Source organism: Macrobrachium nipponense, chromosome 8 (assembly GCF_015104395.2).
Source record: "Macrobrachium nipponense isolate FS-2020 chromosome 8, ASM1510439v2, whole genome shotgun sequence".
NCBI classification, from domain to species: Eukaryota; Metazoa; Arthropoda; class Malacostraca; order Decapoda; family Palaemonidae; genus Macrobrachium; species Macrobrachium nipponense.
Genome location: NC_087203.1, coordinates 78644011 through 78672001, shown reverse-complemented (window position 1 = coordinate 78672001; position 27991 = coordinate 78644011). Strand labels below are relative to the sequence as shown.

The 27991-nt window shown below is 44.8% G+C and overlaps 1 protein-coding gene across 1 annotated transcript in view; it reads left to right on the top strand.

Moving 5' to 3' along the window:
- Nucleotides 1-11934: 11934 nt before the first annotated feature.
- Nucleotides 11935-27991, top strand: part of LOC135222870 (endoplasmic reticulum-Golgi intermediate compartment protein 1-like) — a 101064-nt gene continuing 85007 nt past the window's right edge. The window contains exon 1 of the mRNA XM_064261220.1: nt 11935-12090. Coding sequence (XP_064117290.1) covers nt 12041-12090 — 50 coding nt within the window. The 5' untranslated portion in view covers nt 11935-12040. The remainder of the gene's footprint in view (nt 12091-27991) is intronic.

Below are 27991 nucleotides of genomic sequence, written 5' to 3'. Positions count from 1 at the left end.
CGACTACTTCGTGATTCGTTTAAAGATACTTTTCGACCTGCTCGAGCAGATGCTCGAGAAACGAGCAGTGGACAGGTTTTAGACCTGGCAACGCCAGGATTTTACAACAGATTGTTTCTTGTACCGAAACAATCGGGAGGGTGGCGGCCCGTCTTGGATGTAAGTCGACTAAACCTCTTTATAGAGAAGCAGAGGTTCAAGATGGTTAGACACCTCAGTCAGTTTCTGGGGGCCTTAAGACCTGGAGATTGGATGGTATCACTCGACCTCCAGGTTGCTTACTTTCACGTCCCGATACATCCCCAATCGATGAAGTACTTCGGTTCGTATTGAAAGGGAAGGTCTTCAATTTCAGGGCTCTTTGTTTCGGACTGAGTACGGCCCCTTTTATCTTCACCATCTTAATGAAGAACGTGGCGATGGTGGCTCCATCTTTCCAACATCAGAATCTCGCTCTATCTGGACGACTGGCTCATACGAGCCCTCCTCGCAGACCCGGTGCCTGAAGGACTTGCAGACGACTCTGTCTTTAGCTGCGTCCCTGGGACTTCTGGTGACTTCGAAAAGCCACATCGGAGACCCCAACACAGTCCATTGTGTATCTGGGGATTCAGATGGATTCAGTGGGCTTTTCGGGCTTTTCCGTCCCAGGAACGTCAGCAACAAGGCATAGAAAAAGTGTCGGCCTTTCTAGGAAGGATTCATGCTCGGTGAGGGAATGGATGAGTCTGCTGGGGACCATTTCCTCGCTGGAGAAGTTTGTTTCCCTGGGGAGGCTACACCTCCGACCTCTTCAGTTCTTTCTGTCGGACAGCTGGACAGAAAAGGGACAACTTCGACATGAAGTTAAACATCCGGAAGAGGTGAAGAACCATCTAAGGTGGTGGCTCGATCCGTGGAAGCTGTCAGAGGGCATATCCCTCAAGCTTCAGAACCCCGACCTAGTGTGTTCTCCGACGCGTCATCCACGGGGTGGGGAGCAACTCTAGGGGGGGAGGAAGTGTCAGGTACCTGGAGAGGGGAACAGGTAACCTGGCATATCAACTTCAAAGAGCTGGCAGCGGTTCAATTAGCGCTCCAGTTCTTCCAGAACAAAGTCTCCGTCGTGTAGTTCAAGTCAACTCGGACAACACCACAGCCCTGGCATACTTGAAGAAACAAGGAGGAACACACTCTCGCTCCCTGTTTTCTGGCGAAAGAGATCCTATTTGGGCGAAGGAGAGAGAAGTCACAATATTGACAAGATTCATTGCCGGAGTCGAGAACGTCCGGGCAGATCTCCTCAGTCGACAAGGACAGTTATTGCCGACAGAGTGGACTCTCAATCAAGAAGTATGCCAGGAACTGTGGGGTCTTTGGGGATGCCCCTTAGTGGACATCTTCGCAACATCAAGGACGGCGAGACTCCTCTGTATTGCTCCCCGCTTCTCGATCCGGGAGCAGTAGCAGTAGACGCCCTTCTATGGGATTGGACGGGCCTGGATCTCTACGCTTTTCCCCCCTTCAAGATCCTGGGGGAGGTGATGAGAAAATTTGCAGCATCGGAGGGGACGAGGGGTTGACTTTAATCGCCCCCTTTTGGCCCGCAGCGATCTGGTTTCAACAGAGGTGATGTTCTACCTAGTGGATTATCCGAGATCTCTTCCGTTAAGGAGAGATCTACTCAAACAGCCCCACTTCGAGAGGTACCACAAAAACCTCTCCGCTCTGAGTCTGACTGCGTTCAGACTATCCAAAAGTTGGCCAGAGCGAGAGGTTTTTCGAAATCAGTGGCTAAAGCTATCGCCACCGCGAGGAGACCATCATCAATCGCGGTTTACCAATCGAAGTGGGCAGCCTTTAGAAGTTGGTGTAAGAGAAAAGGAGTTTCCTCTACCACTACCTCTGTGAGCCAGATCGCCGACTTCTTGCTTTATCTGAAACAAGATCTAAAGTTGGCAGTGTCAACTATTAAAGGCTACAGAAGCGTTCTATCTGTAGTTTTTTGCCATAGAGGTCTTGACCTCGCTAACAATAAGGATCTCCATGATCTATTGAGATCTTTCGAGACGACCAAGGTACCACTACCGAAGCTTCCTTCGTGGAACCTGGATGTGGTCCTCAAATATTTAATGTCAAATCGTTTTGAGCCTCTTTCCTCTTCGTCTCTACGAGATTTGACGAAGAAAACTGTATTCCTAACTGCTCTGGCGACGGCGAAGAGAGTTAGCGAAATACAGGCTATCAGCAAACACGTCGGTTTCAAAGGGCATAATGCAGTCTGCTCTTTGAGTATGTCGTTTCTGGCCAAAAACGAAAACCCAAAACCCTTCCAATCCGTGGCCTAGAACATTCGAGATCAAGGGTATGGCAGAGATCATTGGTCAAGAGCCAGAAAGAGTCCTGTGTCCTGTTAGGGCTCTTAGAGAGTATATTCGTAGAACGAAGGATTGCCGAGGTTCTGCGGAGAACTTATGGTGTTCGGTCAAGAGACCAAACATGCCCATGTCCAAGAATGCACTGGCATTCTTTTTAAGAAACACCATTAAAGAGGCGCACGCTTCTTGCAAAGACAGCGACTTGAAGATACTAAAAGTTAACGCGCACGAAGTAAGGGCTATTTCGACCTCAATAGCCTTTCAGAAAAACATGGCTCTTAAAGACATTTTAAGTGCTACTTTTTGGAGGAGTAAACTCAGTGTTCGCCTCGCACTACCTACGGGAGGGGAGAACGACCTATGAAAGCTGTTACTCTCGGACCATACGTCGCCGCAGACACTATTTTGGGGCAGGAGTAGCACTCATCCTTTCCCATAGAAAAGGGTACGGTGAGTTTTTAATATTTTGTATGTTTATGGTTGTAGGGTCGGCTGCCGAGTACAGTCGTCCCTTCCTTTAGCCTTTGGTATATGGGAGTTTGTTGTTAGGCTAACTTAGGTGGTGGTTTTTGCCTCGTTGCCCTCGGAAGTATGGTCATGGTCTAGTCACATTGTGGTACCGTCCCCGTTGACAGATCATCTAGAGCGCACCAACTACATAGGTCACTACCTTGTTGGTAACTCTATGGAAGCAGAAGCAGGCTTGGGTGACAGTAATCACGAAGTCAGCTATGCTAACAGGTAAGGAACCAAGATGTCAATCATATACATTTATATGTTTTTCTAAAATCCTTTTTCTGTCTCTCCCCCACCGCCAAAGGTGGGATTCAGCTATATATATATCTGACAGGTAAGTTTCATGAACAAAATGATATTGTTAAGATACAATAAAGTTTGTTCATACTTACCTGGCAGATATATATATTTTTTTGGTACCCACCCACCTCCCCTCAGGAGACAGTGGAGATAGAAATCTGATAGAAAATGGGAATGGTTCCTGATACCCGCCTCCCAGCGGCGGGAATGGGTACTAACCACCCTAACTCCCACTACGTGTGTCGTAAGTTTTAGAAATTCTGTCGGACTTCAGAGAATACAGCTATATACATATCTGCCAGGTAAGTATGAACAAACTTTATTGTATCTTAACAATATCATTTTCGCGGACACGCTACCGGTAGGTCAGGTGATCTACCGCCCTGCCCTGGGTGGCAGGACTAGAACCATTCCCGTTTTGCTAATCAGAATTCTTCTGTCGCCCGGGCCATCAACATTGTTGTTGGTTCCTCTCGATTGGTTTTTCTTTTTTCACCGGCAATTGATCTTCTTGACCGACTTTTGGTGACGTATCTGGATTGTTGGATGGCATACGCTTTTGTGGACTGTTTTGTGGACGTTGATTTGGATTTTTCTTTAAAAATGTCTGACTCTGGAATGGTTGTGAGACGTTGTGTGAATGTATGCTGTAAGGTGAGGTTGCCGAAAGCTTCGGTAGACCCTCACACTGTATGCAAGGGTTGCAGGGAGTATGAATGTTCTTTTACTAATACTTGCAAGGAATGTGAGAATTTGAGTGAGAACGAATGGAAGAATCTAACTAATTATTTGAAAAAGTTAGAGAGAGAAAGAGTGAGGAAGGCTTCTTATAGAAGTTTAAGTAGTTCGAGATCTGAACTAATTCCTTGCTTGGGATCTTCCCCAAGGGTAAGTATTGCTACTTCTCCTTCCATTGCAGCCCCTTCTCCTATTGCAGAACCTGTAGATTCAGCGAAAGAACTTGTGGATCTAAAAGCAGCCTTCAAGTTGATGGAAAACAAAATGGCTGCCATACAAGGTAAGGCTAGTGATTTTTCAGTGGACAGTGATATGAGTGTCCCCAGTGTAGTGGAGGGGGCATCTGGTCGGCTCCGCAACGCTCCTAGGTCTAGACCTCTTCCAAGCTCACATGCCCAGAGGAGAAGGAATGTCGAAAACCGAAAGGAGGTTGTGGAGAATCCCCACCAATCAGGTGTCCCTTCGGCGGTTTCTGTGACACCCCAGACTGCCAAGGATCGCTATTCCAAAAGCGTCCTGCGTGAGTGTTTTTCGTCGTCGGGATCTTCATCTCCGAGACGTGATTGGAGGGATTCAGATCGCTCTCGACCACTCAAGAGGAGTTGGAAGGCTCCGACGATTGACTCGAGCCCAGAAAACTTCCCTGAGGAGTCTCCTTCGGGAGTTAAGAAGGCAAGAAGAGCCATTCTTTCAACCAGAGTGAGAAGGAGTCAGGAGGTGGAGGCTATGGACTCCTCCCCTCCTCCCGAAGAGGATAAAGAGGAGGCTACGAAGAGGTTCATGATGGCTATGCAAGAACAGATTTCGTCTTTTGTAGGAGTCCTTTCAAAGGAGCCTCCTAGAAGGAAAGACTCTTCCCTTCCGATCAAAAGATCCTCCAGACGTATGGAGGTATCGGCCACCAGGATCGATGCTCCTACTCGAGGTGAGGCTTCCTGTACGAACGTGGATGAACCGATCAGACGTATGGCACCGGCCAGGAGTGAGGAGCACCCAGGAGGCAGGAGCCAAGAGCCAGGAGTGAGGAGCACCCAGGAGGCAGGAGCCAAGAGCCAGGAGCCAGGAGGTGGGAGTCAGTCCCAGGAGGCAGGAGCCAGGAGGCAGGAGCCAGGAGGAAGGAGCAGGAGGCAGGAGGCAGGAGCCAGGAGGCAAGAGCCAGGAGGCAAGAGCCAGGAGGCAAGAGCCAGGCGGCAGGAGCCAGAAGCCAGAGTGAGGATTCCACCCAGGATGCAATGAGCCAAAGCCAGGAGCCAGGAGTGTGGAGTCATCCAGGCGGAAAGGCAGGAGCCAGGGGTAGGCCGGGGGGGAAGAGGGCAAGAGGGCAGGAGGCAGGCAGCCAAGGAGGCAGAGCGGAGGCAAGGCCAGGAGGCAGCCAGGAGCAAGAGCAGGAGGCAGGAGGCAAGAGGCAGGAGGCCGGAGCAGGCGGCAAGAGGCAAGAGGCAGGAGTCGGAGTCCGGAGTCCGGAGTCCGGTGATCCGGAGTCCGGACGTCCCGGAGGTCCGGAGTCCGGCGAGGGTCCGGAGTCCCGGAGTCCGGAGTCCGAGAAGTCCGGAGTCCGGAAGTGCCGGAGTCCGGAGTCCGGAGTCCGGGAGGTCCGGCGAGTCCGGAGTCGGAGTCCGGAGTCCGGAGTCCGGAGTCCGGAGTCCGGAGGTCGGAGTCCGGAGTCCGGAGTCCGGATGTCCGGAGTCCGGAGTCCGGAAGTCGGAGTCCGGAAGTCCGGGAGTCCGGAGGCAGGAGTCGGAGACTCTTTCCTGGAATTTATGACTCTTCTCCAAATAGAAGCTCCTCTCCTTCAGATCGTAGGAGGTCCTGGTAAGGACTCTCCCTCCAAACAAGAGCTTTCTCCTTCGTCTGATCGAGGTTTGGACGATTTGTCTGATGACGAACCTCCGGCAAATGAAGGACTCTCGAGTTATAAGGTCTTAGCCTCATTGTTGCTACAAGAGTTTGGAGAGACTCTTAGTCCGGCGGCTCCTCCTTCTCCTCGTTCTCTCTTTTCGAGCTCGGCTACGGCAAAATCTTCTTCGGCCTTTCTGAAAATGAAGCCTGCAATTTCGATGAAGAAGGCACTCCATTCTTAGATTCTTGGATGGACAAGAAGAAAGAGTTGGGAAAGACGGTATTCTGCAATGCCTCCTTCCAAACCTCCATGGAAAGAGAGGTATTTGGTATGGGACAGGAGAGACTATGGGTCTTTCTCTTCCTGCCTCGGCAGATGCGGACTTTCCAATTTAGTGGAGGCCTCTAGACGTCACTCTTTAGGATCGGTCAGATCGACGTGGAGCACTTCGGAGTTGAACCACTTTCTAAAGGGACTTTTTGTCACTTTAGAAGTGTTCAACTTTCTGGATTGGTCACTCGGAGTTCTGGCCAACAAATCTAAAGATCCAGAGTTTCTTAAAAACCCAGAGATTCTCCATAGCGTCCTGTCTTGCATGGACAAGGCAGTACAGGACGGTTCGGGAGAAGTGGCTTCCCTTTTTGGTGCTGGTCTTCTGAAGAAGAGATCAGTATATGGATCCCTATTATCAAAAGGGGTTTCTCCGAGCCAGAGGACTGCTTTATTGTTCGCCCCTCTGTCGGATCATCTGTTTCCTTCTCAGTTAGTGAAGGATATATCTCGCTCGCTAACTGAGAAGGCGACACAGGACCTACTAGTACAAACGTCCAAGAAAAGGACGCCCCATAGTGTCGACGATTAAGAAGGACTCTCGTCCTCCTCAGCAGCCCTTTCGTGGAGGTGCAGCAGCTCGTCCCCCTGCCAGAAAGAAGAGCTCTGACAAGAGAGGAAGGTCTTCCTTTAGACCTTTCAAGAAAACCAAATGACTTGTTGCTCCTTCAAGCACCAGTGGGCGCCAGACTCCTGAACTTTGCAGGAGTATGGGCAAAAAGGGGAGCCGACCCTTGGTCAGTCTCGGTCCTAAAGAAAGGATACGTAATCCCCTTCGAGGACAGCCCTCCTCTAACATCTACGCCTCGGGAACTGTCAGCGAGGTACAGAGACCCTGTAATGAGAAAGACTCTCCTTCAAATGGTGGAACAAATGTGGGAAAAGGAGGCCATCAAACTTGTGCAGGATCCACACTCCCCAGGATTTTACAATCGCCTTTTTCTAGTACCAAAGGCATCGGGGGGGGTGGAGACCAGTTCTGGACGTAAGCGCTCTGAATCGCTTTGTTCAGAAAAAGAAGTTCCGTATGGAAACGTCCGCTTCAGTAATGTCGGCTCTTCGTCCAGGAGATTGGATGGTCTCTCTGGACTTGCAAGATGCGTATTTCCACGTTCCCATTCACCATTTGTCAAAGAAATATCTTTGGTTTGTAATAGGAGACAAGATTTTTCAATTCAGGGCTCTGTGCTTCGGTCTGTCTACAGCTCCGCAGGTTTTCACCAACCTGATGGCGAATGTGGCAAGATGGCTTCACCTAGAGGGAATAAACATCTCCCTCTACTTAGACGACTGGCTGATCAGGGCCAAGTCGGAGATTCAGTGCTTGGAGGACTTATCAGTAACAAGAAACATGATAGAATCGCTGGGATTACTCGTGAACCTCGAGAAGTCGCAGCTGATCCCCAGCCAGAGCTTGGTCTATCTGGGGATTCAGATGGATTCTCGGGGTTTTCGAGTATTTCCTTCGCGAGAAAGAATCACTCGAGGTTTGTCGAAAATCTCGAGCTTCTTAGAGAGAAAGAGCAGTTCAGCGAGGGATTATCTGAAGCCTTTTAGGGACCCTGTCCTCACTAGAAAAGTTCTTCTCTCTGGGGAGGCTTCACCTTCGCCCTCTTCAGTTTTTCCTGAAAGGGGTGGTGGAGTTGGAAGACGGGACAACTCTCGGACATCTTCCCTCTTCCACAAGAGATAAAAGATCACTTGAAGTGGTGGATCCTTCCTCTTCAAAAGAACGAAGGCATATCGCTTTCCCTGCAGAACCCAGACCAAGTGTTATATTCCGACGCTTCGGAGTCGGGATGGGGAGCGACGCTAGGAGCAAGGGAGGTGTCAGGCACCTGGACAAAGGAACAGGTGTCCTGGCACATCAATTGCAAGGAACTGGTGGCCATACACCTAGCCTTAAAGTTCTTCGAAGAGATAGTCAGAGGCGGGGTGATACAGATAAACTCGGACAACACCACGGCTCTGGCTTACATATGCAAGCAAGGAGGCACGCACTCTTTCTCCCTCTTTCAGTTAACAAAACACCTGTTAACCTGGACAGAAGAAAGAGGCATAACTCTCCTCACAAGATTTGTACAAGGGATAAAGAATGTGAGAGCGGACAGACTGAGCAGGAGGAATCAGGTCCTTCCCACAGAATGGACTCTACATGAAGAAGTGTGTCGAAGTCTTTGGTCCCTGTGGGGGAGACCTCACATAGACCTGTTTGCGACGTTCCTCTCCAAAAGAGTAGAGATCTTTTGCTCTCTAGTGGAAGATCCGAGAGCCTTCGCAATAGACGTGTTTCTCCTGGATTGGTGGGTGGGATGCCTACGCCTTTCCCCCGTTCAAGATCCTGGGGGAAGTGCTCAGGAAGTTCGTAGCTTCAAAGAGCACGAAGTTGACACTAATAGCCCCATTTTGGCCAGCCCAGGAATGGTTCACGGAGGTACTGGAGTGGATAGTGGACTTCCCCAGATCTCTTCCAAACAGACCAGATCTACTCAGACAACCCCACTTCGAGAGGTTCATCACAACCTCCCAGGTCGCGCTCTGACTGCCTTTCGACTATCGAAAGATTGTCAGAGCGAGGGGCTTTTCTCGCAAGGCTGCGGGCTCTATCGCTAGAGCCCGCAGAGCTTCGACAAGAAGAGTATACCAATCGAAGTGAGAAGTCTTTAGGAGGTGGTGTAAGAGTCAGAAGCTGTCCTCCTCCAGTACCTCTATAGTGAATATTGCCGATTTCCTCCTCTTTCTGAGAGAGGAATCACACCTATCTGTCTCAACAATAAAGGGATACAGAAGCATGCTGTCTTCAGTATTTAGAAATCGAGGGCTAGATATTGCAGACAACAAAAGATCTACACGATCTAATTAGATCCTTTGAAACTTCAAAAGCAGCAACTCCTAGAACACCTAGTTGGAATCTGGACGTGGTCCTGAAATTCCTTTTATCGGATAAATTCGAGCCTTTACATCTGGCTTCCTTCCGCGCACGTCACTAGGAAATGCTTATTCCTGTTGTCTCTCGCTACAGCCAAAGAGGACGAGCGAATTGCACGCTCTAGATTCCACAGTGGGGTTCAAAGGAGATGCTGCCATCTGTTCGTTCCAGACAATGTTTCTGGCGAAGAACGAAAACCCGTCAAAACCTTGGCCCAGAAGCTTTGAAGTTAAAAGGTCTATCTAACCTCGTAGGCAGAGAGACAGAGAGGTCTCTCTGTCCAGTGAGAGCTCTTAAATTTTATTTAGAGAGGAAGAGACAGATGGGAGCTTGTCAACAAGGTCTTTGGTGTGCGGTGAAGAACCCCAAAAGACTCATGTCCAAGAACGCCTTGGCTTCTTTGTGAGAAGCGTAATTACGGACGCTCACAAGAACTGCTCGGAGGAATCCTTCGGTCTTCTAAAGGTTAAGACCCATGAGGTGAGAGCAGTAGCAACGTCCTTGTCGTTCCAAAAGAATATGTCTCTTAAAAAAAATATCATTGAGACTACGTATTGGAGGTGCAATTCAGTGTTTGCATCTCATTATCTGAGGGATGTGAGTGAGTTGGACCTATGAGAAGTGCTTCTCTCTAGTCCATTTGTATCAGCAGATACAGTGCTGGGTCTTGGAGCAAAGACTGATCCTTAAAATATTTTGATTTTATCGTACATAAACCCTCTTGTCAGATATGTGCTTGGTTTTCTATTAGCAAGCTCACGGATGTCGCACGGGGCGCATAGTGTCATTGCTGGTAGGGGATCAGGATATGTATGGCTAGTCGGAGAGTACAAAATTTTTTTTTGATATTTTGTATAAATGAAAGTGTAATTATGTTTCGAGTTTTTTGTGTTTGTAAGGAGTTCGGGGATAACTCCTTGCAGTCTTAGAACTAACATGGATGTTAGGATCAGGTGATCGGGATCGGTGTTGTGCTCCTTGAACAAGGTGTATTGTCATGTTAGTGGAATAGCACCCAATGACAAAGGCCTTTAGGCTCTGCCGAGTAAGTGGATAAGACCCCATTGGCAGACCCACAAGAACTCTTAGCCATAGATCAATATCTCGCTGAGGGCTTTAGGCTCTTAGCTAATCACTCAAGGCAGTAGCCGCGAAAGTCTTCAGCATAATAAGGTAGGAACCAAGGTTTATTAATACCTACAACATATGTTGTTTACCTGTCTTATTTCAGTAGTTAGCTGTCTCTACCCACCACCAATGGGTGCTAATCAGCTTAGTATATATCTGGCAGGGAAGTTGGAATGTATAAAAATGATATTGTCATGTTACATAAAGTTTTATACATACTTACCTGACAGATATATACGATTAATGGCCCACCCAGCCTCCCCGCAGGAGACAGGTGGAAGAGAAGAATTCTGATTAGAAAACGGGAATGGTTCCTAGTCCTGCCACCCAGGGCAGGGCGGTAGATCACCTGACCTACCGGTAGCGTGTGCCGCGAAATTTGAAATTCTGTCGGAGACGACGGAGTCTATAGCTAAGTATATATCTGTCAGGTAAGTATGTATAAAACTTTATTGTAACATGACAATATCATTTTTTTGCTAGATAAGAATTTTTCATTATGGAGTCAGTTTTTTGCTAGATATGAATTTTTCATTATGGTAAAAAAAATAAACCCTATAAATCAGGAAAAAAATTATAAAAAAAAGATGAAACAAAAATTGGAAAAAAGGGCTTGATATGATTGTTCTATCATGTCTTTCTGAGTTATATACCAAATTTTAGTGCTATAGCTTTAAAACTAAGTGAGAAGATAGATTTTGAAGGTCAATAAATGTAGTTTTGAGATACGGGCGTTCAAAGTTTTCCTTTGTATTTTTATAAAGATAATGTTAATAAATAATGATTATTATGAATGCATATTTCTGTTTTAGGTATTGATAAACCAAAACTATGTTATTTCTCATAATTCAATCATAAATGATGATCCCTTTGCTCATATATCATAGCCTGGGGCACTGAGATAAACAAACGTAAAAGCAAGAGAATGTCAGAGGTGAAACTCGAACGTGTACCCTCTTTCTACAAAGACAATGCTAATAAATCATGATTATTATGAATTACGTATTCCTCTTTGGGTATTAATAAACCAAAAATATGTTATTTATCTTAAATGAAGATCCCTTTGCTCAACGACCGTAGCCTGGGGTACTGCACGATTTGTGCGTCAGGCAAGACGGAGGCGTTCCTAACTACGCACCCCTCCCTCTCTCTCACTCTCTTTTCACTAACTACGCTTATATCGTGTGTATTATGATATTCTGTAATCATATTAGAGCTAATTTTCTTTGTCTGTATGTTAGCAAGATGTTTTGCTAGTCTTTTCCTCGTTGGCGTGATGAAATTCTTTCCGAAACGAAGATAAACATACGTAAAAGCAAGTGAATGTCAGAGGTAAAACTTGAACATGTACACTACAAGAGGTTTCTCCTTGCACTGGAAGCCATAAACTGACTAAGTTCCCTCCTGCTGCCTCATGGAATCTCTACAGATGCCATTACTCATAATTCCTTTGACAATAATTATAAAAATTTGCGATAACAGAAGAAATATTGCATTTTCTTGCATGGGTCAATATTTTTGGCTTATTGAGTTATGGTTTCTAATTGCCTTGTAACTACTTAAGTAAGAGGAATTTTGATGAAATATTTCGTATACGTATTCTCCATTGCCAAACAAAGCTCCATGAATTTTTTCATGACTGCATTTTTTGCCCTATACCCACCCCCATATATAAGGGTTCCAGCCGGCCCCCTTAAGCTTGGATATGTATTAAGAGTTTTTTTTTTCTTATTAGGAGTAATACATGTAGTATTAGTATTGTATATAAGTTATAGATTGCAATGGTACAGTAACTTCATCTAAATTTCTCTCTACAGATTTGACATTTACCGTAAGGTACCAAAGGATTTAACACAGCCGACTTTAACAGGTGCAGTAATTAGCATATGCTGCATTCTGTTTATGCTTTTACTCTTCACTTCAGAACTGATACATTTCTTATCAGGAGAGATGTAAGTATGTAGGTGTACGTATAGGTAAAAGTTTTGCATGATAATTTCTGAGTCATTGTCAGATGGATTTTCCAGAAATTCAGTTATGGTAGACCTCCTTGTATTCATGGGGGATGGGTACCAGACCCCCTGCCTGCAAATAGGAAAATCTGCAAATACTTAAACCCCCTCTAGAAATGCTTAGAACTGCCTATATTTTGATAGTTAAAACAGGGAAAAAAAACTAAGAAAATGCTTATACCCCAAGTTTCTAAAAATGCTTATACCCTAGTTTTTTAATAGTTTTATCACAAAAAGTGCATTTTAATTATGCAACTTACCCAGTAATTACATAGCTATAGTTTTATGCATGACACTTACCTGGCAGGTATATATATAGCTGTATTTTCTGAAGTCCGACAGAATTTAAAAAACTTCCGACACACGCAGTGGTCGGTCAGGTGGTTAGTACCCATTCCCGCCGCTGGGAGGCGGATATCAGGAACCATTCCCATTTTCTATTCATAAATTTTCTGTCGCCGGTACTGAAACACTGTTTTCAGTACCTCCGGCTTAGGATTTTGGAAACTTCATTTGCCGCTAAGTATCCTAATTGTCTTTTAGTTTATTTACTTGGATTTGTGGCTAGGCATACGCTATCTTAAATTGATTTGAATTTGATTCATTTTTGCATAAGATATCTGAATCTAGTTAGGCTAGTTTCAGACGGTGTTGTCTGCAAAGATAGGGTGTGGCTACCGAAAGCTTCGGTAGTTCCGCACTTGGGGGGCGCAATTAATCAGTAAACATGTCTATTTCCGTAAGGAAAAAGTATGATTCGTATGTACGCAATTAATCAGTAAACGTGTCTAATTCCGTAAGAAAAAGTTTGTTTAGTATGTACGCAATTTAATCAATTACGAAAGTCAGGGTAGTGATACTGCTAACCTTCCGGTAGACTTTATTTTGCCTAACGCTGTAGTATGGCCTACGGGTTATGACTATGTCTGCGAGAGGTGATCGCTCTCCTTCATTGTGAAGAGTTCTACTTCTGTTTTTGTTACGCCTAACCCTGTAATGTTGCCTTCGGGCCCGAAAACAGTGTCTGTAGAGGTTATTGCCCTTTCTCTTATACTATTTCGATTCGTAACTTAGAATCGAAAGTGTGTGCTTTAGAGAGCAATAGTGAAGTGGCTAAGTGCAGTGACAGTGCCCCTTGTGTAGTGGAGGGTGCGTCAGATCGGCCTTGTAAACGCCTCTAGGTCTAGACCTCTGTCGAACTCCCAGAACCAAGGGAGCGGGCATGTCGAAAGCCGAAGGAGGGTTACAGGGAAACCCCACCGATCTGGCGTGCCTTCGGCAGTTTCTGATGAAAATCCCCAGACTGCCAAGTGCGTGCACATGCACGAATCCTGAAGGATTGCTTCTCGTCCTCCGAGGCGTCCTCCCCGCACAAGGGTTGGAGCTCTCGGAAGGACTCGCGCCCTCTAAGAAGCTTTATAGAAGAGGACGCTTCACGTCCCCTCTCCCTCATTATGTGTTTCAGTGAGAAGTAAGAAGGCGAAAGTTGCCTGATCACGTGTACTTCTTTCCACCAAGAAATATGAAAAAGAAGGCAGTTTCTCTCGCTTGTTTTGACGCCTGTCAGGAGCGTGACGCTTTTCTGCACGCTTATTGGGACGATCGGCTTGAACAGGACGCTCGGATGGACGCACGCACCAGTGGACGCCGAGCGTCCTCGCCAGTGGACGCCGGAAGCGCGCACCAGACGCCGAGCGTCCTCGCCAGTGGACGCCGAGCGTCCTCGCCGTGGACGCCGAGCGCGCACCAGGAACGCCGATGCGTCCTCGCCAGTGGACGCAGAGCACGCACCAGAACGTTTCTGTTCAACTCTTCAAGCTCTTGGTTAAGATTTGAACCTCAAGAAAGTGAACAGAACTTCATCTTAGAAACCCAGCAAGACCTCGGGTTTCGTGATTGAATCAAGAGGTCTCTGTCAATATTATATTGCTTTTCGCAAAGGTGGATGGAGTTAAGGAAAGCTCAAGGGAAGATCTCGTTTTCTCTACCTCAGTCAAGACTTTGAGATAAGACAGTTACGGGTTATGTAAAGACTCGACGTCCTGAACGTCAGGATTTTCGGCAACGTTCAATAGGATTCTTGCAAAGGCACTCATCAAAAGGACGCTCTTCAGGAAAGCGCAAGACAGGACTTCCTTTGCCATACTGCCAATAAATTTAAAGCTTTTAGACCATCTGAAAGGGTTTTTCAGATGATAGATTTTGTTAGTTTCTAGTCGAGACTTCCATGCCGATTGAGCATCGTCGTTTCTACCTACCGTAAGCCCAGTCTCTTAACAGGATTCTTGTCCCTTCCTTGTTTGAGACGGGAATCGAAAAATAAAAGGCTCGACTTCCTTGATTACGTTTTGTCAATTCAGTGACTTTCCCCCATTGACAATATACTATCGTTTTGTCAAGTAAGTGGGTCTCCCCTCATTGACAAAATATCTCTCTGTACCGTTAATGGGTTAGTTAGTTCTCATTGACAAACATCTCATTAACTTGATATTGCGTAAGCGAATAAGGAAAGGGTCGGAAGAGCTCTCCTTCCTCATTCGCAGACTCGTACAAGAAATAGACTTGTAGACTACGTCAATGAACGCTTATGTCCAGTATCTTAAGAAGCTTGCGATGTCTGCTTCGGTTCTTTAAGTTTTGTTCATGAAACTTGTCTGTCAGATATGTATGTAGCTGTATTTCCGAATTCAGCTATATGTATGTCTGCCAGGTAAGTATGAACAAACTTTATTGTGATATAATAAAATTTTTTGCCTTGCGTTATTTTACTACTGGTTGGTTCAAGTCATACACGCTTGCTGTAGTTACCTCTTAGGATGGCAACCGAGAGGTCTATTGTCTACTATTTTAAAGGACATTTAATCGTCACTCCCGGCAGCCTTCCAGGAGTTTCCGATTTATCTTTTACCGTTGTATGGTAGTGTTCTGACGACACAAACGCATCTATATATTTAGCGTTTTCTGGTTCGCTTAAATATACCAGCTTGAGAGTCTCTTTTTGTTTCAAAAAACACAAAAAAATAAAACGGTGACTCTATTTCTTCGTAGAATAGGGTAGCTGGCAACCCAGACATAAGTTAAGAGACGACGTTCGTAAGCTGCTGGCTGCTGCTGTGTCTGACTGTCCAAGTTCCAACCGAGCCAGTAACAGATCGTGCGCTGTCATGCGCTGTAGGTTACGTCTCTCTCTCCTGCGGGATTCACTGACTAACCGTATCTCTGTGCTGGCGGTTACGTCTCTCCTGCGGGATTGACTGACTAACTGTATCTCTGTCCTGCAATCACGGACTTTAGCCTAAGATTGAGGGGATTTCTTACGTGAATGAATAAACGTTGCATTAGTTTTGCCTTACTATGTTCAACAGAGTTATCTCTTAATCCTTTCGGTGCTCGTTACCGCACGGTATAGAACTACGAGTCTACCGCAACATGGCACTTTTATATGCTTTCCTGCTTAGGCAAAGCGCAGCCTTATAGGGAACTAAGCATACTCGGGGAGGGAATGGATGAGCTTGCTGGGGACCAATTTCCTTCCTGAAGAAGTTGTTTCCCCGAATAGACTGCAATTCAGACCACAGTTTTTTTCCTACCGGGAAACTGAAATATTATTCAAGATCTAGGAATTATTCTGAACATCTCTCAGTGCGTCATGATAGAAAGAAGGTGCCGGACATCTGGATAGTGTTTCAGATGTCCTGGATCTTAATCTAAAAGAAGTAATGCAATTCGGTCGTCCCTCCAGTCCTCGAAACGAGTTTTTGGAACCAGTGGTCCACATCAACTCTGATATTCCACAGCGCTCTCATATCTTAAGAAGTATCTTCTCTCGGTCCCTGCTCGAGTTTACGAGAAAGAGCCTATTATAACAACAGGCGTAGAATGTAACGATCATCTAGAGGTTCGTTACAGGATTGCAAAAGTCCGTACGAATCGTCTCGATCGACGGCAGCAACGATAGATTACTAACATGCTAGGTATTTTAATTAAGTGGTGTTCTTTTATGGTTTGTCTGAGAGGGTTATTTCCTCTTCAGTATGTGAAGTGTATTGTGTTACGTTAGCTTTGTGTGTGGTTCAGGTGGTCTAACTTATCCTAGCATGAATGCCCCTGGTAAGAGAGGGCTAGGGTTTCCTGTCAACAAATTGGTCCCGTCCAGTTGTCAGACCCTTGTTATTAGCTTTCTCAACAAACAGGTCACGTCCTAGTTGAGAGCTACTAAGGTTTAGCAGGCTAAGAGGCAGGACCTACGAAGTCAGCATACCTTAGCAGGTAAGGAACTTAATAAATAATTTTAAAAAATTAGTTAATTTTTGAATTATGACGATGTTGCTGTCTGTGACCCACCTCCAAATGTGTCAATCAGCTATATATATACCTGCCAGGTAAGTGTCATGCATAAAAATGATATTGTTATGATACAATAAAGTTTTATGCATACTTACCTGGCAGGTATATATAATTAAAATTCCCACCCTCCTCCCCTCAGGAGACAGGGTTCAGAGAAAATCTGAGGAAAACGGGAATAGTTCCAAGTACCACCGCCACGGGGGAAACGTGGGGGAGATCACCTGAACTACCAGTGGTCTAGCGGTTGCCGAGAGTTTTGAAAATTCTGCCAGTGCGAACAGACAACAGAGAATGTTGTTTGACGGATTTGCATCTGTCAAACAACAAAGACCTTCACGATCATTGAGGTCTGTGGAATCTCGATTCTAGCTCACCATCTACTTTTTGCCTCGCCTGTTTTCTCGGAGTCAGACACTCGTGCGAGATCAGGCGACATATAGTAGCCCTGAGTTTCTTATTGACGAAGTCGATTGCGGACGACGTTGGGTTGCGTTGATACACCCCCCAAGGTTTGCTTAGTTTGAATCGCCCAGGCAGTCCAGACACTCATCCGTCAGCTAAGAATAGTGCCTTTTGGTCTTCAGGGTACAGCCTTGCTGTCCTTGATTCGTCTGAACTGGTTCAACTGGGTCGTTCACCTGACTTTAGTACAGACTGTGCATTTCCGGATCGAAGCTTTCAATATGGAACTTAGACGTAGTCTGAAGTTCTTGATGTCAAAGCATTCGAACCTCTCCTGCCTGTTAACTTCTTGTATGTGATCAGGAAGGCCTTCTTCTAACCACCCTAGATACGACAAAGAGGGTTAGTAAGATTTTAAGCCATCGTCACAAGTTTTGGCTTTAGAGAACACAAGGAGTGTGCTCTCTAAGCCTTTCGTTATGGCCTAAGAATGGAAACCCTTTTTGTCCTTGGGCCAGGATCTTGAAGCAAGGATGGCACAAGTTAGTGGGCAGGAGCCAGAGAGAGTCCTGTGCCCTGTCAGGTCTCTCAAGTATTATCTACTTAAAATCAAGAAAGTCGAAGTCAGTCGGTCAATCGGCAGTGTTCCGAAAAAGACCAGACTTGCCCATATCGAAGTACACCCTGGTTTTAGGGTTAAGGAGTTCTTCAAAATGCTCCTTCATTGTGTTTGCACAAAGATTGGAAAGCTTTGTATCTGAATGCTCACGAGGTGAGGGCGCGGCCTCGGGAGCATTTCAACAGAGCATGGCACTCAGCAACATCCTGGGTACCATGTTTTTAGTGAAGCAACTCTGGGTTCACTTCACACTCCCTGCGAGATGTGAAGATGGCATATGAGATCTGCTGCTCGCTAGGGCCATACGTGTCTGCAGACAAAATCTTGGGGGCAAGAAGTATTACTCATCCTATCCTGTAGAAAATGGTTAGGAAGAGCTCTTAATTTAGTTGTGGAGTCGCTGACAACGGCGATTCTTCTTGACTCTTGAAGCCTTAGTTAACACACTTAACTTTGGCTAGGTTGGTCAGGTGGTGATATATATATTATATATATATTTATTTTACTTTTACTTAGCCCTCATGGTATGGTCAATATGGTCTAGTCACATTGTGGTCACGCCCCCGTTGACAGATCATCTGGAGTGCACCAGCTTTATAGGTCTCTACCTCGCTGGCAACTCTAGTAAAGCAGAAGCAGACTTGGGTGACAGTAATCACGAAGTCGGCTATGCTAACAGGTGGAACCAAGATGTAAATCATCTGCATGTCATTTGTGTCCCAAAATCCTTCTATTCTGTCCCTTCCCACCTCCAACGGTGGTGTTCAACTATATATATATCTGACAGGTAAGTTCATGAGCAAAATGATATTGTTATGATACAATAAAGTTTGTTCATATTTAACTGGTCCAGATATATAGATTATTCAAGTACCCACCCACCTCCCCTCAGGGGACAGTGGAAATAAAAATTATGAATAGAAAATGGGAATGGTTCCTGATATCCTCCTCCCAGCGGCGGGAATGGGTACTAACCACCTGACGACCACTGCGTGTGTCGGAAGTTTTTTAAATTCTGTCGGTCTTCAGAAAATACAGCTATATATACCTGCCAGGCCTCCAGTAAGTATGCATAAAACTTTATTGTATCATAACAATATCATTTTCTATTATTCACAGCAGTATAGATTCAAATTTCGCAGTAGCGACACCGATAAGTGTGTAGGTGACACAGTCTTGCCCCCTAGCAAGCAGGTTAGGAACGACTCGGCCAATTAGCTCATTCTCTGTGACTCCTGGTGTAAACATCTGGTGTCAGCAGCAGTTATTCAGTTTTTGCCGGTTATTTACCAGATTTCAGTATACAAACTGAAAGTGAATAACTTCAACCTTGTTTTATTGTTTTTCACTGAAGTAATACATCTTTAGTTTGCATTTACAGTGACTTGCAGTTAATTGGTCAACTACTTTTTGACGAGAGTCGGACTATAATGTGAACATTGGTTTGTTGGACCGATGTTTACACTTGTTACAATCGGATATTGTTCGATAACACTTTTCAGTAGCAATCTTTTGATTAAATCATTTTTACAATGAGTAACGCAACAAAGTGAGATGTCACTTAGCTAATAAGCAAGTAACTTAATACTAATGGAAGCAGCATTAGCTATCAGAATGATGTTGGTGTTGAATTTTATTTCAGCAAGGCGTGTTGGCAGGATTAATAATTATTGTTTTAAGGTGTTTCCACCACTTTCGCTTATTAGCATGTTCGATCCTGCAGTGAATTTGTAATAAATGTAAACGTTTATCAATCTTTCCAAAATTAAGTGTAAAGGTATAATGTAGCAGGAAAGAATTAGTTATGATGGGTTTCTGGAGGACAGACGATTAAAATCCTATTAAAAGCGAGAGTAAAATCATTATTGATATAGTATTACTATTATTGATATTATTATTGGAAACAACTTTCTTTGAAAACGTACAAGAACCCACTACAAAGAGAACAACCCCATAGAGGGCTGTACTTAAAACCAGTTAAGAGAACAAAGTAATGTTGATTTAGCGTGCCTGCTTAGTTTGAAATTGAATCAAAACAAAGCTGTTAGGTAGCGAGACTGATGAAATAGTATGCTTGCAATCAAACCTTTTAGCTTACCTGGCGCCGAATTATTATGGCTGATTTTGTCTTTAGCCATATGTTTGACCTAAGATTATTTATGTCTTGCATTTATCTTATAGTTTACTGAGCCCAGTAGCATCCACAAGCGTCCAGCACTTGAGTGCCCAGTGGCACCTAGTAGTCTCCACAAGCGTCCGGCGCCCAGTGGAGCCTACTAGGGTCCATTGGCGCCGAGCGCCCAATGGCACCTAGTAGCATACATCAGCGTTGGGTGCCTAGTGGCGTCCACGGCGCTGAGTTTCCAGCGGTTCTGAGTCCTCGGTATTGTAAGCTACACAGGTGTTCAAGTAGTTTTCTTGTGATACAGGGAGACCTAGTCAGATAACACTCTATTCCAGTTTGTTGTTTTTTCTTTCCTGCTACTAGCTCTGTAATTTTAATGATATAACTTGCCCTGTGGTTGCACAGCTATAGCTGTGTAGTTGCTGGGTAGGTATTATTGAAACTTATTTTATATGAAAATGTCATTTTTATTATAAAAATTTTGTACCACATGCTCCTTTGCTTGTCTCCTTCGCTTCTTTCCCATGCCATTGGCAGTTGTGTTAGGGTTAGTAATGTTAACTGTGAAGTGATAGTGAAGTGTTGTGCAGTGGAGGAGGTGCTGTTCGTCCCCTGATTCTCCTAGGCAAAGGTCCCTGTCAAACTCCCCAGCACCTGGTAGGAGGCATACTGGTAGCCCAAGGGAGGTCTGTGGGATTTGCCCACAGACAGTCGCCCCCTCAGGCGGTCCTGTTGTTAAATCCCAGGTCACAACAGAGCGCCATTGGAAAGACGTCTATAAGGAAGTCTTTTGTCTTTCCATGAGTTCATCTGATGAGGCTGCATGCAGGAAAAGTTCTGAGTGTCTGTAGGCGCCAGACCTTTATCCTCCTGTGCTCCCTACTCCAGATAGTTCCTCTGTGTTAGATTCTGTCTCTTAAGAAGTATACGGCAACTGAACGTCTGTTGGCGCCTGCATGTCCTTCTTAAGGGGGCCGGCCGGCTAATGCCCTTTTTTAAGGACAGAACTTTGATATTCATACCACTTAATAAGGTGACTTGGGACATCTCCAAACCGCATATGATTTTCGCCTCTGACCTTCGGTTTTGTGACGCCATGGCGATATATCCCGAAAATAACCATTTTTCAAATTCTATCTCCTCCCTTGATATTTAATATTAAGACCTGGGATTACTACCATATATAGACCTCCAATCAAATGGAGAGTTTTTTTTTTCTAAAAGTCATTTTTTTGCTAGATATGAATTTTTCAATATGGTAAAAAAATAAACCCTATAAATCAGGAGAAAAAAATTTATAAAAAAAATACGAAACAAAAATTGGAAAAAAGGGCTCTATTTGATTGTTCTATAATGTCTTTCTGAGTTATATACCATCCAATGTTATAGCTTTAAAACTAAGTGAGAAGATAGATTTTGAAGGTCAATAAGTATAGTTTTGAGATACGGGCATTCAAAGTTTTCTTTCATATTTCTATAAAAGACAATGTAATAAAATAATGATTATTTATGAATGTCTATTTTCTTTTTTGTGTATTAATAAAACCAGAAAACTATTTTATTTATCATAATTTAATCATAAATGATGATCCCTTTGCTCATATATCGCAGCCTGGGGCACTGCTTGAGGCAAGATGGGGCACTCCTTCCTACGCAATTCTCTCTCTCCCCTTCACTAACTCGGCTTATTACAGCGAATTTTCTTCTTTTGTATGTTAGCGAGATGTTTTCCTTGTATTTTCCTCTTTGGCATGATAAAATTCTTGCCCGGAACAAAGATAAACAAACGTAAATGCAAGAGAATGCCAAGAGGTGAAACTCGAAGGCGTACTCTTTTTTTTTTACAAAGACCAATTTAATAAATCATGATTATTATGAATTTCATATTCCATTTGGGTATTAAAAAACCAAAACTTTGTTATTTATCATAAATGAAGATCTCTTTGCTCAAATATCGTAGCCTTGGGCACAGTGCTGTCAAGCAAGACGGGGGCGTTACTAAGCAACCCTTACTTCGCAACCCACCCCTCTCTCTTCACTAACTATGCATATATTATGATATTCTGTAATAATACTTAGTGATTTTCTTCGTCTGTATGTTAGCGAGATGTTTTCCTTGTCTTTTCCTCCATTGGCATGATGGAATTCTTGCCGAAACATACATAAACATACGTAAACGCAGGCGAATGTCAGAGGTGAAATGGAACGTGTAGACTACTTGAAGTCTGTGATCGCAATAAGTCAGGACTGGACCTGGTACTGAGCCTGAAGTCTCCTTCTCGACTCGGGGAATGTCTATAGATGCCATTTCTCCCAATTTCTTTGACAATAATTATCAAAATTTACGATAATAGAAGAAATATTGCATTTTCTTGTACAGATCAATGTTTTAGGCTTATTGAGTTACGTTTACTAATTACCCTGTAACTACGAAAGTAAGAGGAATTTTGACGAAATATTTCTTATACGTATTCTCAATTGCCATATGAAGCTCCATGAATTTTTTCATGACTTTGCATTTTTCGCCCTATACCACCATATATAGGGGTTCCGGCCGGCCCCCTTAAGCAGGAAGGAACTTGGTCCTGCCGTCTGTATCTAAAGTAATTCGAGAACTCCCATTGGTACAAGAACGGAAGAGCACCCATTGGTTCCTCAGCTTCCACAAGCGGCTGAGCGAATGGCTCCCAAGCGTCCATTAACGCCTGAGCATCCATTGGCTCCCAAGCATCTATTGGTGCCCGAGCGTCCATTGGCGCCCGGGCGTCCATTAGCACCTGAGCATCCATCGGCGCCCGAGCTTCCACAAGTGTCTGAGTGCCCAAGGGGTGCAGCTGGATCAGTAGGAAGTTTTTCTACAACCATGGACAACACTTACATCTTATGTCTCACTGACAGTGTCACAAGTTATGGCTGTCTCAGATCCTTCGATTGCAACCATTCAAAATAAGTTGACAGTATTTTGGGTTTTATAAAGTCTTCTGTACCTTCTGTTCAACCTTAAGTGAACTTGTCATGGTTTTCATTGGCTGAAGAAGAAGAAGAGGATAAGGAGTTGCCTCTGACATCATATGTATCGAATTCTTCATATTTGTTCTCGCCAAGGCTCCATGAAGCATATTGCTCCTTCTATCCAGCCACAAACAGCCTTGTCCCCTGTTATTTTGGCAGAAGAAGAGGAAGGAGATAAGGAGACTCCCCCTACGACCTACAAGTCGCCTCTTCACTATTTTCTAACAAATTTCTCTGACTACTCTTCGCCAGTAGCTCCAACATCTTCATAATCAAGTGGATTTGTCCAAGTTGCTTATCTATTTCTCTCCTTTTCTTGTTAGGTGATGAAGAAAGTTAACCTTTGGCTTTCTGAAAGAGGGAACAGGGAAAGGTTAACTTTAATTTCCCACTGTCACATCTTTCCACAGACAATGTTTTCGGCATCAGAATTAGACTATCTTATTAAGATTATCTAACGTGTGGTTGTAGTAGTGGGCTTCCTTGATTGGACTGTTGGAGCTTTGGGCTGCAAAATCAAGGAATGTTCATTGCTGGATGAGGATTTTTATGGACCTTTAATGAATAACTTCCTACCTGGATAAGGGTATCAGAGACAGTTCCCTGGAATTGTCTTCTCCCTTTATGTTGAGCATTCTGAAGAAGAGAGAACTCATGTTCTTTCACCACCAAGGAGTGTATCAGACACAGAGGTCGACCCTTCTTCACTCTCCTCTGGATAGTAAACACCTTTTTCTTGAGGATACAGTGATTCAGGAATCTTCTGACCTTCAGATGAAGTCAACCCCAAACCTCTCTCACTCACTCACTCAACCAAGTGTTCTCATGTTATCACTACTAGCTCACACTCTTCTCCTTCCACATGTGCTCAGCTCTTTCATTGGGTGAAGAGTACGTCTCAATCCTCGAACCATTAGGAGATCCTCCTCTAAAATCCCTGCTAAGAAGTGAAGGGGCAGTCCTTCAGGCACCTACAGGAGCATGGTTCCACCAGTTTGGATGAACTGGGAAGCAAGAGGAGCAGAACCTTGGATCATACAGCATTGCAAGAAGGCTACAACATTCCTTTCAAGAGCGTTCCACCCTTATTAAGCTCTCCGATAGCTTTAGCCTACTTGGAAAATTCAGAATTCAGACATTTAGTGCCCTGTCAAGAGTAGTTTTGTCACTTGCAGAAGAAGGCCATAGAGGTAGTTGTAGTTCACAAACTCCCGGATTTTACAACTGACTATTAGTAAGTCCACAAGGCCTCAGGAGGCTTGAGGCCCGTGTTAGATGTAAGCACACTGAATGTTTTTGTCTGGAGACCAAATTCTTAATGGAAAGAATTAGACAGTTTTGTTATCCCTTCATCAAGGGGACTAGATGGTGTCCATCAATATGAACGATATATAGTTCCTTATCCCAATTCACCAAGACTCAAAGAAGTTTCTTCATTTCTTCTTCTGAGAGAGTACCAATTCAGAGCTCTCTGCTTCAGGCTTTTGACAGCCCCACAAGTATTTACGTACTCGTATCTTAGCCCCCCATTGCGAATGGCTGCAACTAGTCGAGATAAGTCTCTCATTACCTGGACGATTGGCTTCTTGGTCACATTCAGAGAACAGGTACACAGAGCACAGAGGATGTGCAACAAATTCCATCAGTGGGAGGAGTTAGGACTTATGATAAACCTGAGGAAGTTACAGTTAGTCTCCTGGCAGGATTTTGTCTATTTGGGGATGAGGATAGATTCTGTGGCTTTCGGGCTTTTCCATCCCACAAAGAGTGGATTCGTGCCTTCAGTAGGTGGACCATTTGCTAGTACTTCAAGATTGCTTAGCAAAGGAGTGGAGGAGCCTGCGGGGCACCCTAGCCTCTATAGAACAGTTTGTGTCCTCTGGGAGTCATCACATGAGGAATCACCAGCTCTTCCTAAAGGTAATTGGAATGGGGAAAAAAATGTTCAGACTCATTTGTGTTCCAGGCAACATCTGAAGTAAAGGAGGACCTGTCTTGCTGGAGATCAGAAGACAGGCTATTAGAAGGGAAGTCCCATCTTCCTTTGAGCCCCAACCTTGTATTCTATTCAGACGGGTCCAATCCAGGTTAGGGAGATCTCCTGGGAGACAACGGAGTATTGGGGACATGGGATGTTCAACAGAGAGAGTGGCACATCAATTTGAAAGAATTGACGGCTATCCACCAGGTGCTGGTGGAGTTTGCTTACCTGGTCCTCAACAAGTAGTAACTTTCCACTCAGACAGGCCTCTCTTACATCAAGAAACAGGGAGGAACAAATATTTTTCTCTGCGAAGCAGCAAGAACCCTTCTGTTATGGACAGATAGGAACCACACCAGAATCCTAACAAAGTTCATTCAAGGGAAATTCAACGTCCTGGTGGATGAATTAAGCTGTAAAGCTGTAAGAAGCAAAATCTTCCTACCGTGTTGTTTTTTTTAGCAAAACTAGTTCCCTCTGATAGGAACTCTGGATGACAACTGCAGTCAAGTGCAAACCCCATTCTATCATAGCTGGAAGTGCTTTATGACAGGGAGAAGAGTGGAACTCTCTGCCTGGCTAGATGGCCTGGTATTTCCTAGAACCAGAAGCCCAGACCAGATTTAACCCAAGATGTTATGGCAACATATGCATCTCATCCTTGGATTAGGACATCTTGCCATTTACCCTAATGGTTTTTTTCTGTTGAGACTCAGATTTAAGAGGAGCATTTGCATCTTTTTAGCATAGCTAATGACATTAGGTACAACTTCCACCTCTTTAGCTTTCAAGAGATATCTCATACGTCCATTTCACATTCGACCTACTGGTAGTATGATCATTCATCATTTCTCATGGCATAAGAGAATTTTTTTTTAAGTGTTAAAATTTAGGCAGTACCTTGAAAATTTTAATAACTGGCATGGTATCAAGGAAGAAAGCATAGGATTCTATCCTATTGTCCAAACCTTCACCTGGTAGTGAAGGATCGAAGTTTAGGGAGCCAAGAGGTTACAGTGTACCCAGAGCACCTGACACTTATAGTGGATGGGTTGTGGTTTTTACTTCAGTGTAGGTGACATGATAATCTGGTTGTTGTTTGTTATGGTACTGTGCCCAGGGCAAGGGCAAATTGTAGTCCTTGTTTGTGAGTTGAGCACCAATCAGAGTCAGTCTCTACTGCAAGTTCTCTTAACCAACATGGAACGACAAGCATTGTTTCAATGCTAGTAGCTTAGCTACAGTGGAACCTCTACATACGAAAGCCCCTACTTACGAAAAATCCAGGTTACGAAAGCAAAGACAAGGATTTTTTTGCTTCTGTGTACGAAAATAATTCAGGTTGTGAAAGGGTAAAGTCCGAGATTCGTCCGGGCCACCGAGAACAATTTTAAAACTCACGCGCCGTCATTTGAGTAGACTCGCCACCATCCTCCCGCTCTCCCATTGGTTCCTGATGCTAGTCACTGCTGTAAGATCCTGCTCTCCTATTGGTCAGGATCTGTCCCATCATCCCTCTACGTAAAGGCGTCCTTCGACAACTTCGTCGCATCAGCGTTATCGTACGCACGTGGAATTCATTTGTTCACATAGATTTATTTTGTTAATGTAAATTCGTGTTAGTGATTTCGCTTTCTTCGTAGTAAGTTACTTTATCGTGTTATGTGTGAACTTAACTAACATTTGTTATTAGCCATGGGTCCCAATAATGTTGCTGAAGTTCACAGAAAGAAGAGGATGCTTTCTATGGAGACAAAGATGGAGATAATTAAAAAATATTAAGCTGGCATGTGGTTGAGTGTGATCGCTAAGGAATACGGCCAAAATCCGTCGACGATAGGCACCATCCTTAAGCAGAAGGAAGCCATCAAAGCAGTTACACCTTCCAAGGGTGTGACTATTTTGTCCAACAAGAGGAGCCACATGGTTCCTCTGTCAATGGTTCCTCTGTCTCCGGAAGTGAGAGAAGACCTTCGTTGGTGGTTGGAGGACCAGAATCTGTTGAAGGGTGTCCCTCTGCGTTCTCTTCCACCGGACTTCCTTCTGTTCTCTGACGCCTCCCTCGCAGGTTTGGGTGCTCACTTAGGCGGCCTCATCGCTTCAGGCACTTGGAGTTCGGACGACAAGCAGCGACATATCAATGTCTTGGAGTTGAAGGCAGCTTTCCTGGGTCTGAAGGACTTTCGGGGGGAAGGTAGAGGGTCATTCTGTCGTTCTCATGTCGGATAACACCATGGTGGTAGCCTATGTGAACAAACAGGGAGGCCTGGTTTCACATCAACTTCACGCCTTGACCGTCGAGCATCACCAGTGGGCGGTCAGCAATTCGGTAGAGCTCTCATCCAGGTATATCCCAGGAAACGGAACGTGGTCGCAGACTAACTCGGTCGCTGGGATCAGATCCTAGGCACAGAGCGGTCCCTTCATCAAGTGGTGGCAGACAAGCTTTTCCAGATTTGGGGGAGACCCATGCTGGACCTTTTTGCGACACGCTTCAACAGGAAGCTGGAGGTGTTCTGTTCAGTGGTTCCAGATCCTTTAGCATTGGCAGAGGATGCATTCCAACATCCCTAGGACAACCTGGAGGTGTATGTCTTCCCTCTGTTTTGCTTGATCTGTCAGGTTCTGAACAGTCTGATGAGTTCACAGGGTCTCAGAATGACTTTGGTAGCCCCTCTGTGGTCTCGGGCAGAATGGTTTCCAGATCTGCTATCGTTGTTGTCAGAGGTTCCGAGGGAGATTCCCCCTTGGAGACATCTGTGTCAGCCCCATGCGGAAAGGTTCCACCAGTCAGTAGAATCCTTGTCTCTTCACGGTTGAAGGCTATCAAGTATCTCCTCCAAGCGAGAGGCTTTTCTCAGAGAACAGCTGGGCACATGTCCAGCAGTCTTAGAAAGTTGACCTCCGCGGTTTACCAAGGCAAATGGGCGATCTACTATGATTGGTGTCGTAAGCAGGTTTTTCTCCACTCACGACCTTTATTCAGCGAATAGCAGACTTTTCAACCTTCCTCAGAGACGAGAAACGTTTGTCCCTATCTGCCATAAGAGGCTACAGGGCGGCCCTGAGTTTGGTGTTACACCTTAAGGGTATCAACATCATCTCTTCCTGGGAACTTTTCCTTGCTAGTTAAGGGGTTTGAGCAGTCGAGTTCTCCTAGAGAGCTCAAGCCTCCGACATGGGATGTTTCCTTGGTACTTAAGAGCTTCACTAAGAGTCCATATGAGCCCTTGCGTTGCTCATCTGACAGGAACCTGACGCTCAAGACAGTTTTCCTTCTGGCTTTGGCATCTTCCAAGAAGGTAGGAAGCTCCACGGTCTGAGCTATGAGGTGAAGCACACCAGGGTTTGGAAG